This window comes from Engystomops pustulosus, chromosome 9 (genome assembly GCF_040894005.1).
Source record: "Engystomops pustulosus chromosome 9, aEngPut4.maternal, whole genome shotgun sequence".
Taxonomy (NCBI): Eukaryota; Metazoa; Chordata; class Amphibia; order Anura; family Leptodactylidae; genus Engystomops; species Engystomops pustulosus.
In genome coordinates this window covers 32,072,567-32,089,435 of record NC_092419.1, presented here as the reverse complement: position 1 = coordinate 32,089,435, position 16,869 = coordinate 32,072,567, and the positions used below count along the sequence as shown (strand labels likewise).

Below are 16,869 nucleotides of genomic sequence, written 5' to 3'. Positions count from 1 at the left end.
ATGCCGATAAAATCCCAAAAGTTAAAAGAGATAGGTAGGAGAAGGAAGGAATATAAACTACATTTTGTACTTACTTTTTTATACAGTTTAACAGTTTTATTTTATTAATGTGGAATCACTTTGTCGGTTGTTCATCCGCTGTTCTGGTTGATAGCCAAAATGCTCCCTCAATTTCCTGCTTGTTCAGTGTCTGCACAAAAATACTATATATGATTTAAAATAAATGCAAGCCTCTAGAGACATCTGCACTAATTGCAGTTACACACTGGAGCATCTTCTCAAAAACGTAACTACTATTGTAATTTTTTTGTAGAAAAGTCGCACTACGACGGTCAGTTGGTTTGGAAGAGACTGGTGGAATAGTCTGGTACCTTGCACTGTGTCTTCTTCTAGCTTGGATAATTGTCGGGGCAGCGCTATTTAAAGGGATAAAATCATCTGGGAAGGTAATATCCACAATCCCCTTCAGTCTGGTCTAACCATTATTTTTACAAGTTGTTAATTTTTTATGTTTCTTTTCAATTCGAGTTGATCCCCAGTGTATTCTCCTAACGGAATGTCCCTGTATCCCATGATGGAACTTTTCATTATAATTCTAGGTGGTGTACTTCACTGCAGTATTTCCATATGTAGTCCTTATCATCTTGTTGGTTCGAGGAGCAACGCTAGAAGGGGCGTATGAAGGAATTAACTACTACATTGGAACGCAGTCAAACATTTCAAAGATAATGGAAGCAGAGGTACGTGCACAAAGCTCAACTTATCTCAGGAACTTTCTTTTTACTATCTTGCTTCTTTCTTGTTTCAGCACACAACAAACTTTCATAAAGTGCCTACATATTACCGTCATATACAACTCACACAATACCTTAATGCAGTGCTCAATAATCCACCATAGGTAATTAACACTAGCTAAATCATATCAACATGTGTGATAAACATAAGTGATGTTAGCTTCTTTTAGGAGTCTCACCTAGATGGAACTAGGACACCGTGACCGAGTCAGTGGCCGCACTGCTAGAGGTAGTGCGGGTCCTAGTCCTGCCTGTATTGCTCAGTTCCTATGGATATGGGAGGGGTGCGCAACACTCACAACTCCCATTTCCATCCTTCTGAAAAGGGACACAGACATTATCCTTTGTTCTTGCACACTTGTTTACACTTAGCCTGTTTATACCCCGCAACTTTAGTTTTTGCACTATGGGGGCATTTAGCAGGACTTGCATGCCAGTTTTCTGGCACATGGATAGTAACTGCAATTATTTCTGCCTTTGCGGCACCTCCACACCTAGTGGTCATGGAGGGGCATAAAGAAGGCAAAGCCGGCGTGGCGTGGGCCAGCTCAGGGAGTTCCTGTGCCAAACCTGTGCACTCTCTACAGCCAGTGAATTCTTATAAGTGAGATGTACCTTCCTGATGTATCAGGCAGTGCCGGTGGGATGATCATCATAGACATGTGTACGAGTGGTGCCGTATGATGAATGTCCCCCTTATTTTCCTATGTTACCATCATGCTACATGATTCCTATTTCCAATGTGTTAATATGTTCTTCCTTTCAGGCTTGGAAAGATGCAGCTACTCAAATATTTTTCTCCCTCTCCACGGCGTGGGGTGGCCTCATCGCTCTATCTTCCTACAATAAATTCCGTAATAATTGCTACCAGGATGCAATCATAGTCTGCATAACCAACTGTGGCACCAGTGTGTTTGCTGGATTTGCCATATTTTCTATTTTGGGACATATGGCATTCATGACTCAGAAATCTGTTCCCGAAGTAGCAGACTCAGGTACTTTATATTTGTAGAACAATATTGTTTCCATTTCTCTACTTATATAAATGAGAAGCTGTAAATCTGTGTTTTGTATATTCTCATATCCTGTAATTTGGCATTAGCAGCGTAGCAGATGCCTCCAGAGCCTCCCTTACTGTACAACTATGGTATTTGAATTTTTTGGAGAAGAGTAATCACACTGCTCTTCAAGCAGGTACTTACTCTTGCTTCCCATGTGATGTTGATAGAGGCAGCATGGGATTGATAACAGACATAACAGATTTAGAGAAATCAAGCAATCAAGACAGGAGATTGCACTGTAGGGAATTAAATGATTCTTCAAAACAAATATAAAACCCATTTTGTAACAAGACTTCTATATTGATAGTCATGCTAATATATAAATCTGAGTGTATGTATGTATGTGTGGGTGTATGTCCACTAAAGGAATCTGCGCCGTGGCATGTTTCCAAATCACCAAATTTGCACAGCTGCTCTCTGTGACGCAGGAAACGTCATAGACTCAGTTGAAATTTTCACCAGCTGCTTTCCAAAATCCACTTATTACCCACAATATACAGGAGCCATTGTCTGCTGCTGCTGTGGCAGTTACAAGCAGAGCCGTGATTGGTTTCTATTTTTACACAGGTGATTAATATGAGCTCTGAGTTTTGATTGGTTACTATAGGCAATGAGTATAAATCACTTATGTGTGAAGGAAGATGGATAGGGATAGAGATAGGGGGAGATTTATCAGAAATGTTTTAGGTAAAACTGTTCCAGTTACCTATGAAAACCAGAGGTCAGCTGTACTTTTATATAGCTCTGATTAATTGGTATGCCCAACTAGAAGAGTTGGAGACAGTCAGAGACAAATACAGAGATGGTCGAAGACAGTCAGAGATATTCGGAAAAAGAGACAGACAGAAAAAGCCACAGTCAGAGACAGTCAGACACAGTTGGAGACAGACAGTGACCATTAGAGACAGTAGAGAAAGACAGAGACAAACACCGTCAGAGACGATCAGAGACAGAGATACATATAAAATATATTTTTTAACCCATTCTATTTTGTTATAGCTAAGAGCAGTTATTTACTATCCTGGGCAACGCTGGGAGCTACAACTAGTCCTTAATATAGTCCTTAATCAGTTTTCTCTGGCTTCAACTCCAGGTATCAGCACATATATGTTGATTGAAAGGGCTACAAAGATTCTATGAGTTGGTGTGCCTGGTATAATAAAGGGGGCATAGACTGGTATCTTGCCTATTGACTTTTCAGGAGTTGGACAATCTACCCTTCCCATTTTGTATTGATGGTCTATCCCAAAGATCCAGAGAATCCTTTTAAATGGCTATTTCCAGAAACATGTGAGATGGGAATATTGGAATACCCCTTTAAACCAGAACGCAGATTACTGAAATTTAGACTGTATTTCCTGCATGTTCTTCAAAAAAAATATTTACCAAGAGGAACATCCTTGAACTTATGTAAGTTTTGTGAGATAAGGTTCTGCAAATCAATGAACATTTCTGACATCATGTGCTCCTAAAATTCCGATCTATTAATATCATTGGGGTAAATGCGAAAGTAAAATCGGAGTGTATGAAACAAGAAGACACAATGTTCTGTCACTGTAATATAATGTTTGCTTAGCACAACTTTCTTAGTAAAGTCCTGTCTCATTCCATGGGGAACTTTGCGCTTTCTTGTGACACCTGGACCATAGTTCCCACTGACGCATGGCAGATCATTTTTTTCCCAATGAAATAATTATTTAAATATAAAGACATATATTGTCTTATCTTTAATTACATTTATTCTCCTTACATTTAGGTTTTGGTTTGGCATTTATTGCATATCCAGAAGCTTTAAGCCAACTTCCAGTTTCCCCTCTTTGGTCGTTCCTGTTCTTCTTCATGCTCCTTACTTTAGGTCTGGACTCACAATTTGCAATGATAGGTAAAATACTGAGCAATTTTCCATTTACATTTGTAAAATACAGTTGTGGTAAATGACGTAATAAACTTTTAGAATAAAACAGAAATAAACTTTTTGGGGATTTTTTTACTGGAGCCCTTTAAGATTAGCATATCTAATGTCATGGTCATGGTGGGACAATGAAGGCAGAGGGCCCTTGTGCAAGGAGTGTGTAACCCTAATTGTATCAGTCGGGGCTGTATACAATCAGCGCCCCCTACTGGCGGCTGTAGGTTTTCTCATTTTATACATTACAGCTATAAATATCCATAAATTATCACGAAATGCCTTTTTATTGAATCTTTCACAGAAACCATTGTAACATCCATAATGGACGCTTTCCCTCAGCGATTGAAGAACCGCCGGATTCCGGTGACCATTGCCTGCTGCTGCTTCCTGTTTCTTCTAGGACTGGTTTGTGTTACCGAGGTATGACTCCATGTATATATCCATGTCGATACTGAGTAATCCATGTATAAGGCAGCTGGACAACTGGGTTAGAAGAAACTCTATTTGGAGTATGTTCATCAAGATCGGGCCAGGTCTGTAGGTCGAGGACTTCTCTACCAACTTTGCTGGGAGTTTTCAGGGGGATGTGTCCAATTAAAGATAATATAAATGGGGATTCCCCCAAAGGAATGGGAGAATAGGGTAGGGGAAACCGGTTCTTAAGGTATGTATCAGTAGGTCAGGACCAGAATTGTATATATACTGTATAATACGGTAAAACCTGTAGAGATGCCCTCACTGTCCCACTGCCATATACCATGCCCAATGCGAAGAGAGGAATTATCTGTGTTAGACCAAGGGATTAATAAACCCTTCCCTTCACCAAACTTCATGTTTCTGTCGGAATTAGGGAGATAACCGATTTCAGACTTTATCACCGGAGATCTTTACTAAAATAAATCTGTCCTAGTCTACATTCTGTCCCTCCCATGATAGATGTCCATACATCTCACCCTGTATATAAGCTATGTTTTATTCTTGTCTACAGGCTGGCATTTTTTGGGTAAACCTTATTGATTACTTCTGTAGTGGATGGGCTATCCTGTTTGCTGCAGTGCTTGAGCTGATCGGCATATGCTGGATTTATGGTATGTTATGGTATATTTTATTTATGGTATGTATTATACCGGCAGCTGTTTGATTCAGCAGTACAGGGATGGGGGTCACATCTCCAGCAATTATTAGCATAATTTAAAAAGTTGATTTTAGAAGGAAGAAGGTGGTCATGAATAACAAATATAAGAAGATTATAATGCTTGATGGTCAATTTTCAATGGACAGGGTGCACAAGTTGAGTGATAAGTGTTAATAACAAGCCTCTCCGAGTTGATCTGTTTCTATGACAGCCGGGAGCCTCTCCGAGTTGATCTGTTTATATGACATACAGGAGCCTCTCCGAGGTGATCTGTTTCTATGACAGCCGGGAGCCTCTCCGAGGTGATCTGTTTCTATGACAGCCGGAAGCCTCTCTGAGGTGATTGGTTTCTATGACAGCCGGGAGCCTCTCCGAGGTGATCTGTTTCTATGCCAGCTGGGAGCCTCTCCGAGGTGATCTGTTTCTATGACAGCCGGGAGCCTCTCCGAGGTGATCGGTTTCTATGACAGCTGGGAGTCTCTCTGAGGTGATCTGTTTCTATGACATCCGGGAGCCTCTCAGAGGTGATCGGTTTCTATGACAGCCGGGAGCCTCTTCAAGGTGATCTGTTTCTATGACAGCCGGGAGTCTCTCTGAGGTGATCTGTTTCTATGACAGCCGGGAGCCTCTCTGAGGGGATCTGTTTCTATGACAGCTGGGAGCCTCTCCCCAAGGGGATCTGTTTTTATGACAGCCGGGAGTCTCTCTGAGGTGATCTGTTTCTATGACAGCCGGGAGCCTCTCTGAGGGGATCTATTTCTATGACAGCCGGGAGCCTCTCCGAGGTGATCGGTTTCTATGACAGCTGGGAGCCTCTTCGAGGGGATCTGTTTCTATGACAGCCGGGAGTCTCTCTGAGGTGATCTGTTTCTATGACATCCGGGAGTATCTCTGAGGGGATCTGTTTCTATGACAGCTGGGAGCCTCTCCCCAAGGGGATCTGTTTCTATGACAGCCGGGAGTCTCTCTGAGGTGATCTGTTTCTATGACAGCCAGGAGCCTCTCCGAGGGGATCTGTTTCTATGACAGCCGGGAGCCTCTCTGAGGGGATCTATTTCTATGACAGCTGGGAGCCTCTTTGAGGTGATCTGTTTCTATGACATTCGGGAGCCTTTCAGAGGTGATCTGTTTCTATGGCAGCCTGAATAATCAGAATCAGAGCCTACCAGAGGCAGGGTATAATACATATCCACTATATTGGCATTGTACTGCTATACAGTTGTATTGCAGTACAAAGTATAAGCAATCAGAACCCATTGGGTTCAAAAAAAAAGAAAGGTACCAATTTATTTTTAAATCGTAACAAAATAAAAACTTCAAGCCATCCCTTTTCCTAAGAACACAAACAAACAAATCATGAAAATGTTAGAAATCTGCACAATCCCAAAATGCCCACTCCCCTACCTAGTGAACTCCGGAGCATTTTAATATCCAATAGCTACGACTTGACACTTTTCCCAAGTTTATATATAAGTATAAATATAAAAGGAAACTTTCGAGAGGTTGTTATGTTTTAGGTTATAATTTTTAGGTATCAGAACATAATAAAAAATGTAAATATTTGCCATGTGTGATTGCACTGATCCAGAAATGGAAGTCCTCACGGCCGCACGATGAAATCTGTAAAATTCAAGCCCATTAAAATATGGCACAAAAGGCAAAAACGGAAAAGGGCCTGTGCAAGGGTTAAAAATTGTCCAATCAAACTCTACATAAATGGGATTTTTGACACTTATCTGCCAAATTGGTTTCGGTGGGACCAAGACTACCGCCTCACATTGCCATCAGTACAGGCTGTACTGTCTGCACCCGTGCTTTAGGATACAGAAAAATGCAGCACATTCTGCTTCCCAGTCCCCTAGAAAGTACAGAACGGACATTTCTTTTTCTTTCATTTTTGACATAAGTTAAAACCACTGACCTCAATAAAAAGATAGTTTGATGTTTTTTTCTCATCAGTTTTTACATCCTTTACAACCAAACAGAATATTCTAGGCAAGACAGAAACTTAAAGGGGAAACTGTCAAAACTGTAAATTTAGGGAGAAGGAAGAAAAGAATAACAGCTGCATGTCGCCACCTGCTGGCCACACAGGCTCACAAGCTCAATGATTACTATTTTTATTTCTTTGTGTAATTTATCCATCTCACAATGCACACAGTTATGCTACAGTACAGATATACAGTGGGTATAGAAAGTATTCAGACCCCTTTCAATTTTTCACTATTTGTTCCATTGTAGACAATCGGTTAGATTAAAAAAGTAATTTTTATTGCTCATTCTGCTCATTTATTGCGACACTCTGCCCCCATCTTGACAGAAAAAACCTGAAATGTAGATATTTTTGCTGATCACATGGCCATAAGTATTCAGACTCTTTGCACTGACACTCATATTTAACTCACATATTATCCATTTCTTTCTGATCCTCCTTGAGATGGTTCTACTCCTTAATTGATATCCAGCTGTGTTTAATTAAACTGATTGGACTTGATTAGGAAAGGCCTCATAGTGCATGTCAGAGCACAGGAGATTCATGAGGCTTGAGGAACTGCCCAAGGAGCTCGGAGACAGAATTGTGGCAAGGGACACACGCTGAGGTTACAAAATAATTTCTTCAGCACTTATAGCACAGTGGCCTCCATAACCCTTAAAGGAAACCTACCATTTCAAATGGTAGGTTTAATCTGTAAACACAGAGCACCAGCTCAGGGTGAGCTGGTGCCAGTGCTTAGTTTCGTTAGTGTTAAAACCGCGGTATCGCGGTTTTAACACTTTTTAAACTTTATAGGCAGAAGCCGCTTCAGCGCTGCGCGCGACCGTGCGCGCAACGCCTGCGGCATTTCCTATGTAGGCGCGCGCACGATCGTGCGCATGCAGCGCCGAAGCAGTTTATGCTATAAAGTTTAAAAAGTGTTAAAACCGCGATACCGCGGTTTTAACACTAACGAAACTAAGCACCGGCACCAGCTCACCCTGAGCTGGTGCTCGGTGTTTACAGCTTAAACCTACCATTTGAAATGGTAGGTTTCCTTTAAATGGAAGAAGTTTGGTGCAACCACAACTCTTCCTCGAATCACCCAGCCAAACTAATCATGGGAGAAGAACCTTGGTGAGAGAGGTAAAGAAGATCATCCCCAAGATCACTGTGGCTGAGCTCCAGAGCTGCAGTAGGGAGAACAGATGAAAACACATGAAGGACTCCAGGACTATGAGAAAAAAGATTCTCTGATCTGCTGAGACGAAGATTAAAATTTTTTATGTTAATTCTAGTTAAGAAATTAGCAAAATGATCTACATTTCTGTTTTTTTCTGTAAAGAGGTGCAGAGTGTACATTAATGAGCAAAATAACAAACTCTTTTGATCTTACCAATTGGCTGCAATGAAACAAAGGGTGAAAAATTTAAAGGGGTCTGAATACTTTCTGTAACCAGTGTAATATACACAGTGACAGTCACAGTACAGGGATAATACATACAGTGATGTCACAGTACAGGGATAATACACACAGTGATGTCACAGTACAGGGATAATACACACAGCGATGTCACAGTACAGAGATAATACACACAGTAATGTCACAGTACAGGGATAATGCACACAGTGATGTCACAGTACAGAGATAATACACACAGTGATGTCACAGTACAGGGATAATACACACAGTGATGTCACAGTACAGGGATAATACACACAGTGACAGTCACAGTACAGGGATAATACACACAGTGACAGTCACAGTACAGGGATAATACATACAGTGATGTCACAGTACAGGGATAATACACACAGTGATGTCACAGTACAGGGATAATACACACAGTGACAGTCACAGTACAGGGATAATACACACAGTGACAGTCACAGTACAGGGATAATACACACAGTGATGTCACAGTACAGGGATAATACACACAGTGGTGTCACAGTACAGGGATAATACACACAGTGGTGTCACAGTACAGGGATAATACACACAGTGATGTCACAGTACAGGGATAATACACAGTGATGTCACAGTACAGGGATAATACATGCAGTGATGTCACAGTACAGGGATAATACATACAGTGATGTCACAGTACAGGGGTAATACACACAGTGGTGTCACAGTACAGGGATAATACACACAGTGATGTCACAGTACAGGGATAATACACACAGTGACAGTCACAGTACAGGGATAATACATACAGTGATGTCACAGTACAGGGATAATACACACAGTGATGTCACAGTACAGGGATAATACACACAGTGACAGTCACAGTACATGGATAATACACACAGTGACAGTCACAGTACAGGGATAATACACACAGTGATGTCACAGTACAGGGATAATACACACAGTGATGTCACAGTACAGGGATAATACATGCAGTGATGTCACAGTACAGGGATAATACATACAGTGATGTCACAGTACAGGGGTAATACACACAGTGGTGTCACAGTACAGGGATAATACACACAGTGATGTCACAGTACAGGGATAATACACACAGTGATGTCATAGTACATGGATAATACACACAGTGATGTCACAGTACAGAGATAATACACACAGTGATGTCACAGCACAGTGATAATACACAGTGATGTCACAGTACAGGGATAATGCACACAATGATGTCACAGTACAGAGATAGTATACACAGTGATGTCACAGTACAGGGATAATACACAGTGATGTCACAGTACAGGGATAATACACACAGTGATGTCACAGTACAGGGATAATACACGTTGGTGTCACAGTACAGGAATAATACACACAGTGATATCACAGTACAGAGATAGTATACACAGTGATGTCACAGTACAGAGATAATACACACAGTGATGTCACGGTACAGGGATAATACACAGTGATGTCACAGTACAGAGATATCTATCTATCGCTCTGTATGTATTCGTGTGCATTTTGATTAATATACAGGCAGTATATAGGCTTGTTCTTAAGTTGAATTTGTATGTAAGTCGGAACTGTATATTTTATCATTGTAATCCCAGCCAGAACTTTTTTGGTCTCTTTGACAATTGGATTTTAAAAATGTTGGGTTGTCATAAGAATCAATATTAACACTGAAGCTTCATTACAGACTCCTGTGATAACTGTTACAGCTGTTTATTGTAGCCTAGGACTAAAGTACAATAAATTACCAATATCCAGAGGTCCGTTTGTAACTAGGGGTCGAATGTAAGTCGAGTGTTCTTAAGTAGGGGACCGCTTGTATTAAATATTTTGCTGAATATAAAATATTCTCTTCTACTTTAGGTGCAAATCGGTTCATTGAGGATATAGAGATGATGATTGGGAAGAAGCACTGGAGGTTCTGGCTGTGGTGGAGGGCTTGCTGGATCTTTATTTCTCCAGCCTTGTTATTGGTGAGTAGGGATTCTGTCCAGAGGTTTCTTGTAATAAAATATATAGCTATTCTATATCTGTGAATATGATATGAGTAATAACACAGTATATCACAGGACTGGATGTACAGTATATCTTATCACTAGTATAACCCATCACTTTATGATATGACCTCTAGGGTCTCTAAAGGAGAATCTGAGTGCAGATGTAAGCATAGCCTAACACTTACCACATCCTCCCCCTATCTACCTAGGGAAAGAAAAAAATACTCATAAAACTTCACTTTTCAATAACTTCCTGTATATAGATCCAGAAATGTTCATAGGAGAAAGCTAACCATTTAAGACTGACATAAAGCTATGAGTTTTGGGGGGCAGTCACAGACCGGTGTTATTAGCAGCCTATGCCCAGATCTCATGGACCGAGAGCAGATCATTGGCAGGAGTCCTTGCATCATACAGAAATACACAGTAGTTACAGTATGTACTGGCAGACAGGGAGTCCTTACATCATATTTCTCTATGATGCAAGATACTCGCATCCACTGCACTTTGCCCGATCTGACCCTGGTCTATTTCTATGGGCGGAGCATGTTTGTAGGCAGGTGCCTAATGAAGCAGTTTCCAACCCGCTTTTCCCACCACCATTTTCTCCTCGCCTGAACCATCTCCATACAACCAACCTTAAAGGAAATCTACCACCAGGATGAAGGACTGTAAACCAAGCACACTGACATGCTGGTGTGTGCCCTCTCCGTCAGGATCCACTCTTTTAGCTTTTAAGCCATTGTTTTTATGAAATAAAAGGTTTTAAAATTATGCAAATTAGCTTGCAGGGCTCCACGCTCAATAGATGTCAATGGAGCCTTGAGCCCCTCAGGTTCATTTGCATAGTTTTTAAAATATTTTTTTTTAAAAAATCAAGGGCTTAAGAAGCTAAAAGAACAGCGGATCATGCCAGAGGGGAAATATACCAGTATGTCAGTGTGCTTGGTTTACAGTCCTTCATCCTGGTGGTAGATGTCCTTTAACCTCAGAGATGGCTCTAGTCAGTGCATGGGACTATTTTGTGCCAGTCGCCTTAGCCCCTACTGCCTGTTACCTGTGCAGGCAATAGTGACACCTAGGGGCAACAGAGAAAAATACATCACTACATTCCAATCATGAACATTCATCATACAGTAGATAGCAAACATATAACATCTCATCAGTGCTTTCAATTGCAAATATCATGTGAAATCAGCGCACCTATAAAGTAAGGTATCAACTGTGTCTGAGCCGTATTGTCCAAAGACCCATCGACTACCTATATGTCACCAGATTATCAACTGTAGCTCAGGGGGAAGCAGCGTATTAACCACACCTGTAAAAATTAAAGGTGTTGGCCACTTTTCAATAAATCTCTTCCGTTAGACTGCATGTATATGTAGCTCTGTCTTTGCCTAATTTGAGAGCTTCAGTATGCTGTCCTCTGCATATATACATAGCCGTCCTCATGGTGTCTCCCACTGTGTCTCTCTATTCACTTTTCTATCCACACTGACAGAGACTACAATAGGGAAAGGGAAGGGAGCAGGATGAGTCATACTCTCTTGCTGTAGCTCCTCCTATTTATCAGAGCTCACACATGTAAACACAGAATCATAGAGAGTCTGCAGACAGCACAAATGCAAGTATCAGGTTTGCCGAATCACTTGATGAACATCCAGGTATTATTATTAAGGCAGTAAGGGCACAACCTATGTATAAGAGTAACCAAGTCATTTAACTTTTGTTTCATTTCAATTTTACAAACCCTGCTGTGTGCATTCATTAATGAAAAATTAAGTGTCATTGGGAAGATGTATTAATGTGTTGGAGTTTAGACTAGTGCAGAGTAGAACCAGACAGATCTCTGCTGAACAATATTAATCCATGTGTCTGATTCTGGATGAATTATCTGGTGCAGTATAAGACTGGTGAGTTGTACTTTGCACCTCCTCCAGTTTGCTGCACCACAATATTCAATTTTCTGACACACAGACTCAATTTTTTGGCGCACGGATTATTTTCTAGCAAGACCACTCCCCCTTTTACTGAGGACGCGCCCCTTTTCCAGACGAGTTTGAAAACAGCCTAAAATGGTCTAAAACCTTCAGTAAATGTGGCGCAGGGCATTTCAGGTGCAAATTATTTCCATTTTCTGGCATTAAAAGATTAATCCATTTTCCTCCCATTGATTAACATGTACTGGTCTAAACAGGGCCGCATCTGCCATGAGGCAGGATGAAAATCTTGTTTCAGGCGGCGAACATCAGAGGCGGCAGAATGGCAGCCTGGATGATTTAGGAGGCAGCTCGTGACCTGATCTATAACCCAGCAGAAGTTCCTGCTGGCTGCTCTCTGCTCCCCCCTGCACAGGTCATACACTATTTAGTTAGGATCCTTTTAGCTAGCAGACAATTAACCCCTCAAGCCACCATGACGTACCCCGACGTTATGGGCAGCAGTGCATAAAGACACCATGACATTGTGGAACGTCATGACTTCTGTCACTCTGACAATATGCAGCGATTGCTGTGACTGGTCATTTAGTACAGACAGACAAATCCCAGAAGAAAGAAGCATTCCCTGGCGGAGCTCACCTTATCAGTATCCTATCTCCTCATTTTCCTTCACAGACCCTCCACACCATAAATCACCTGCACACCACACACAATTAACCCCTTCACTGCCCAGCTGCATACCTCTCCCATCTGTGCCCTCCTCTACATTTTTATTTACTTTGAAGAAAACCTAAAGGGTTAATAAAGCTCCTTAAAGACATTTTGAATAATTGAAGGTGTAGTTTCTTAAATGGTGTAATTTATGTGTTTGTATCTGTTGTTTAGGTCCATTGAAATCACTTGAAATTGCCCTTAATAAAATGAATTTGGAAATTTAAAAAAAAATATCTACTAAACTTCTACCATCCTAAAGATACAAAAGAATTTTTAAAAATGTTGCCAACGCAAAGCAGACATATGGCGAATGTTATTTATTAAGTCATTTTTGTGTTATAACTATTTGTTCAAAAATTTTATTTAAAATACTGATCTCAGGAGGTAAACAATTGATACATATGGGTATTTGTGTGAGTGATTGTCTATATACAAAGAGTGTGGAAATAAACATTTAAATAGGCCTGTGTATACAGCGTTGGGGGGGGGGGGCGCTATTTGAATTTTCGCCTCAGGCAGCAAAAAGGCTAGAATCGGCCCTGGGTCTAAAGACCAACACATCAATACATCTCCCCCATTGAGTGATACATGTAGAATACTGAATGCTCTTGTCTTTTGCAGGCTATCCTCCTGTGGTCATTGATTACATTTGAACCCCCAACATATGGTCACATCAAGTATCCCACATGGGGGACAGCGCTGGGCTGGTGTATCATCATATTCGGTCTTATATGGATTCCAATTGTAGCTGTAATAAAAATCTGGCGAGCAAAAGGGAACTTTTTACAAGTAAGTAAATCAGTTATTTAAACATTGTTTTCTTATTTTGTGTCATGTTCTAAATTATTTTATTATATTGTCAATGATTTTATGCAAGAGAGTAAAGTAAAAAAGAATAATTTTTAAGAAAAATTTTATGTTGTGTATCAGCAGTTGTGATTGCATAAAAGTATCTGCACCGGGCTGTAGGTGCTGCAGAGTGGAAACTCATACTTACCCCAGTATGGAAACTCACACTTACCACAGTAGGCGTCAATCCATTACAGAAATTTCCCAAAACTAATCAGCTGAGGATTTGGTATTTTTGGGACCCCAAGAAAAATTAAGGTTGAAGGACCATACCTTAACGATACCGCCAGGATCTAGGACTGTAAACCACGCACTGACATACTGGTGTGTGCCCACTCTTGCAGGATCAGTTCTTCTTTTAGCTTCTTATGCCCTTGTTTTTACAAAAAAAGGCTTAATTAACAGCTATGGAGCCTGGAGCCGCTTAGGCTCATTTGCATAATTTTTTAACTACTAAACACCCCCGATTAGTTCTAGCACAGATTGCGGGTGTTACCCTGCAATTGCCGCTGGCAGAAAAAGCTGGTGCCACCATCTTGGCTTCGATCATCACTCAATGTGAAGTCAGCGGGGAGGGATGATCTGTTGCTATGACAGCTTTGGGTCTTTGTAAGACCGGAGGCTGTATAGCATCTGAAGTATGACAGTATATGGTAAAATCAATTAGACAACCAAGGGTTGAAGAAAAATAGTAAAAAATGTAAAAAAAAAAGTAAAAAAAATAAATAAAAAACCTCTAAAAATTAAAATTCTCTAGAACTAATATAAATATAAATACACAGTAAAAATCATAAACAAGTTAGTTATCACCACATTCCAAAATGTCCCATTTATCAAAATATAATAACGGTTATTCCCGGTTTAACCCGTAAAGGAAAATGGCGCCCAAAGTCAAAAATACCACTAAAAGATTTTATAAAACATCATCAAAAGACCGGTCAGTCCCTAAAATTTGCATTTTGGATATTTGGTGGATCCATTCAGGACCGTTTTTATGTGCAGCTCTTAATCTGTGTTTGAAAGGTGCTACATCTTTATTTTTAAGTCCCTAAAATGGTAGTATTGAAAACGTCATCTCATCTTGTACAAAATGACAATAGACATAGCTCCGTATACCATCCAGAAGATGGAGAAATTAAGAAATTTTGGTATACCGACCCAAAGAATAAAGCAGACATGTCATTTGTGGCGCTCAGTGAAAGCGCTAAAATCCAATCCCAAGAAAATGGACGCACATTTGTTTTTTCCCCTCACACAGCTCTTTACACCGGAAAATAAAAAAGTTATAAATTTTTGAAGGTGACGAGTAAAAAATGAAAACTCAAAAACGGAAAAGGGCCTGGTCGTTTAGGGGTTAAAAAAAACCAAGGGCATAAGAAGCTAAAATATGAGCGGATCCTGCCAGAGGGATGAGTGTGCTCGGTTTGCTTGTCCTTGATCCTGGTGGCAGATTCCCATTAATACATCATTTGTATGGAATGGCAGAGCAAGGAGTCTTTTACTTCCTGCTCTACCCACACTTGAGGGTTGTTTTGGTTATTTATGAGTAAACCACTACACTACTACAACTGGCAATGTACTGGATCTGGTATAGACTTCTAACATGTAAGCAAAGAAGGTAAAATTAACTTAATGGGGGAGATTTATCAAGCTTCCTAAGAGTAAGAATGTGCTTAGTTGTCCATGGTAGCCAATCACAGCTCAGCTTTCATTTTACCAGTGCTCATGAATATTTTATAGGGGAGCTATAATTTGTTGGCATGGGCAACTAAGCATATTGGGGCACATTTACTTACCTGGTCATGTCGTGATCCCCGATCCAGACGGTCCGACGAAGATAAAGTCCGGCGCGATTCACGTAGATCGTGCGCCCGAGATCCTGCATCTGTCGCTTCCCTGCTCAGGGTCCGCCGGAGTCACCTTCTTCTTCCTGGTGCTCGTAAGTGCGTGTCTTGCAACACAATTAGAATCTTAAATCCAATTTTGCCAAAATCCGATCGCGTGCGCCAAAAACCCCAGTTAAATGCGGCGCAAAACAGAAATCATCGGGAAACCCAACGAAAATGCAGACCCATAGTAAATTGTTACTCTTAGGCAACCTGAAAGATCTCCCCCTGTGTTGATAAAATCAAAGTACGGTACTGATAGGCAACATCCGGCGCCGTTATGGCAGCCCACTTCTATCTTTACTGTGGAAATCTTTTTCTATGTCTAAAATCGGTCACAGTCTTAATTATTTCACATATCTTTCACTTTCTATCTCTTTCAAGGTCTGTAGACCTACTGAGAACTGGGGCCCAGCGCTGGCCCAGCACCGAGGAGAACGTTACAAACATCTACCGGACAGCAGCCCACAAAACAACGCTACAGAGATCCCAACAGTGAGCGAGAAGACAGGATACGATAATGGCGCCTACCTCTGATGAGCCACGTTACACGCCATTGTGTACATAATGGACACCTATTTAATATTGTACAGACTGAACTGATCACGACTGATCGATTTGGTTATAGGAGATACCATTGTTTTCTTATAAGATGGAGAACAAAGAAAAAGGGAGCTGGATTTTCAGATGAGAAATTTTGCCTTCGAATATGTTTTATCTAAATATGAACCTGGAGGCTGTTGTGTCTCTCAGTAGATCGTTTCTGGTGAAGAGCGGTGGGTGGACGAGATGTGGCCGACTTCAATAAATAACGCGCTCCATGCAAATCTCTGTCTAAGGATTGGTTATTTTTAAAGGCAAGGCAAGCGACAGCGTTGTGTTGGCTACTCTACAGAGTGGTCCATTTATATGGATATGCCTAAATAAAGTGGGAATGGTTAATGATATCACGTTATATATGGGAGGGGGGAATCTTTTCAAGATGGGTGTTGACCATGGCGGCCATTTTGAATCCAACTTTTTTTTTTCCAATGGGAAGAGGGTGATGTAACATATCAAACTTATTGAGAATTTATTTTTTTTCTGTTTTCTAGTGCTTTTTTTTTCTTCTTCTTGTAAAATAGTTTCTCTGTGCAACAGGGCTAAACCTGCTGCTGCTCCTGTA

At 40.8% G+C, this 16,869-nt stretch overlaps 1 protein-coding gene across 1 annotated transcript in view; it reads left to right on the top strand.

Annotated features, from left to right (window-relative positions):
* Positions 1 to 16,522, top strand: part of LOC140076931 (sodium- and chloride-dependent neutral and basic amino acid transporter B(0+)-like) — a 32,145-nt gene extending 15,623 nt beyond the window's left edge. Inside the window, exons 6-14 of the mRNA XM_072123736.1 lie at positions 314 to 446; positions 600 to 740; positions 1,561 to 1,789; positions 3,612 to 3,737; positions 4,066 to 4,184; positions 4,753 to 4,852; positions 10,182 to 10,291; positions 13,591 to 13,758; positions 16,089 to 16,522. Of these exons, the coding sequence (XP_071979837.1) occupies positions 314 to 446; positions 600 to 740; positions 1,561 to 1,789; positions 3,612 to 3,737; positions 4,066 to 4,184; positions 4,753 to 4,852; positions 10,182 to 10,291; positions 13,591 to 13,758; positions 16,089 to 16,241 (1,279 nt within the window). The 3' untranslated portion in view covers positions 16,242 to 16,522. The remainder of the gene's footprint in view (positions 1 to 313; positions 447 to 599; positions 741 to 1,560; positions 1,790 to 3,611; positions 3,738 to 4,065; positions 4,185 to 4,752; positions 4,853 to 10,181; positions 10,292 to 13,590; positions 13,759 to 16,088) is intronic.
* Positions 16,523 to 16,869: the final 347 nt, after the last annotated feature.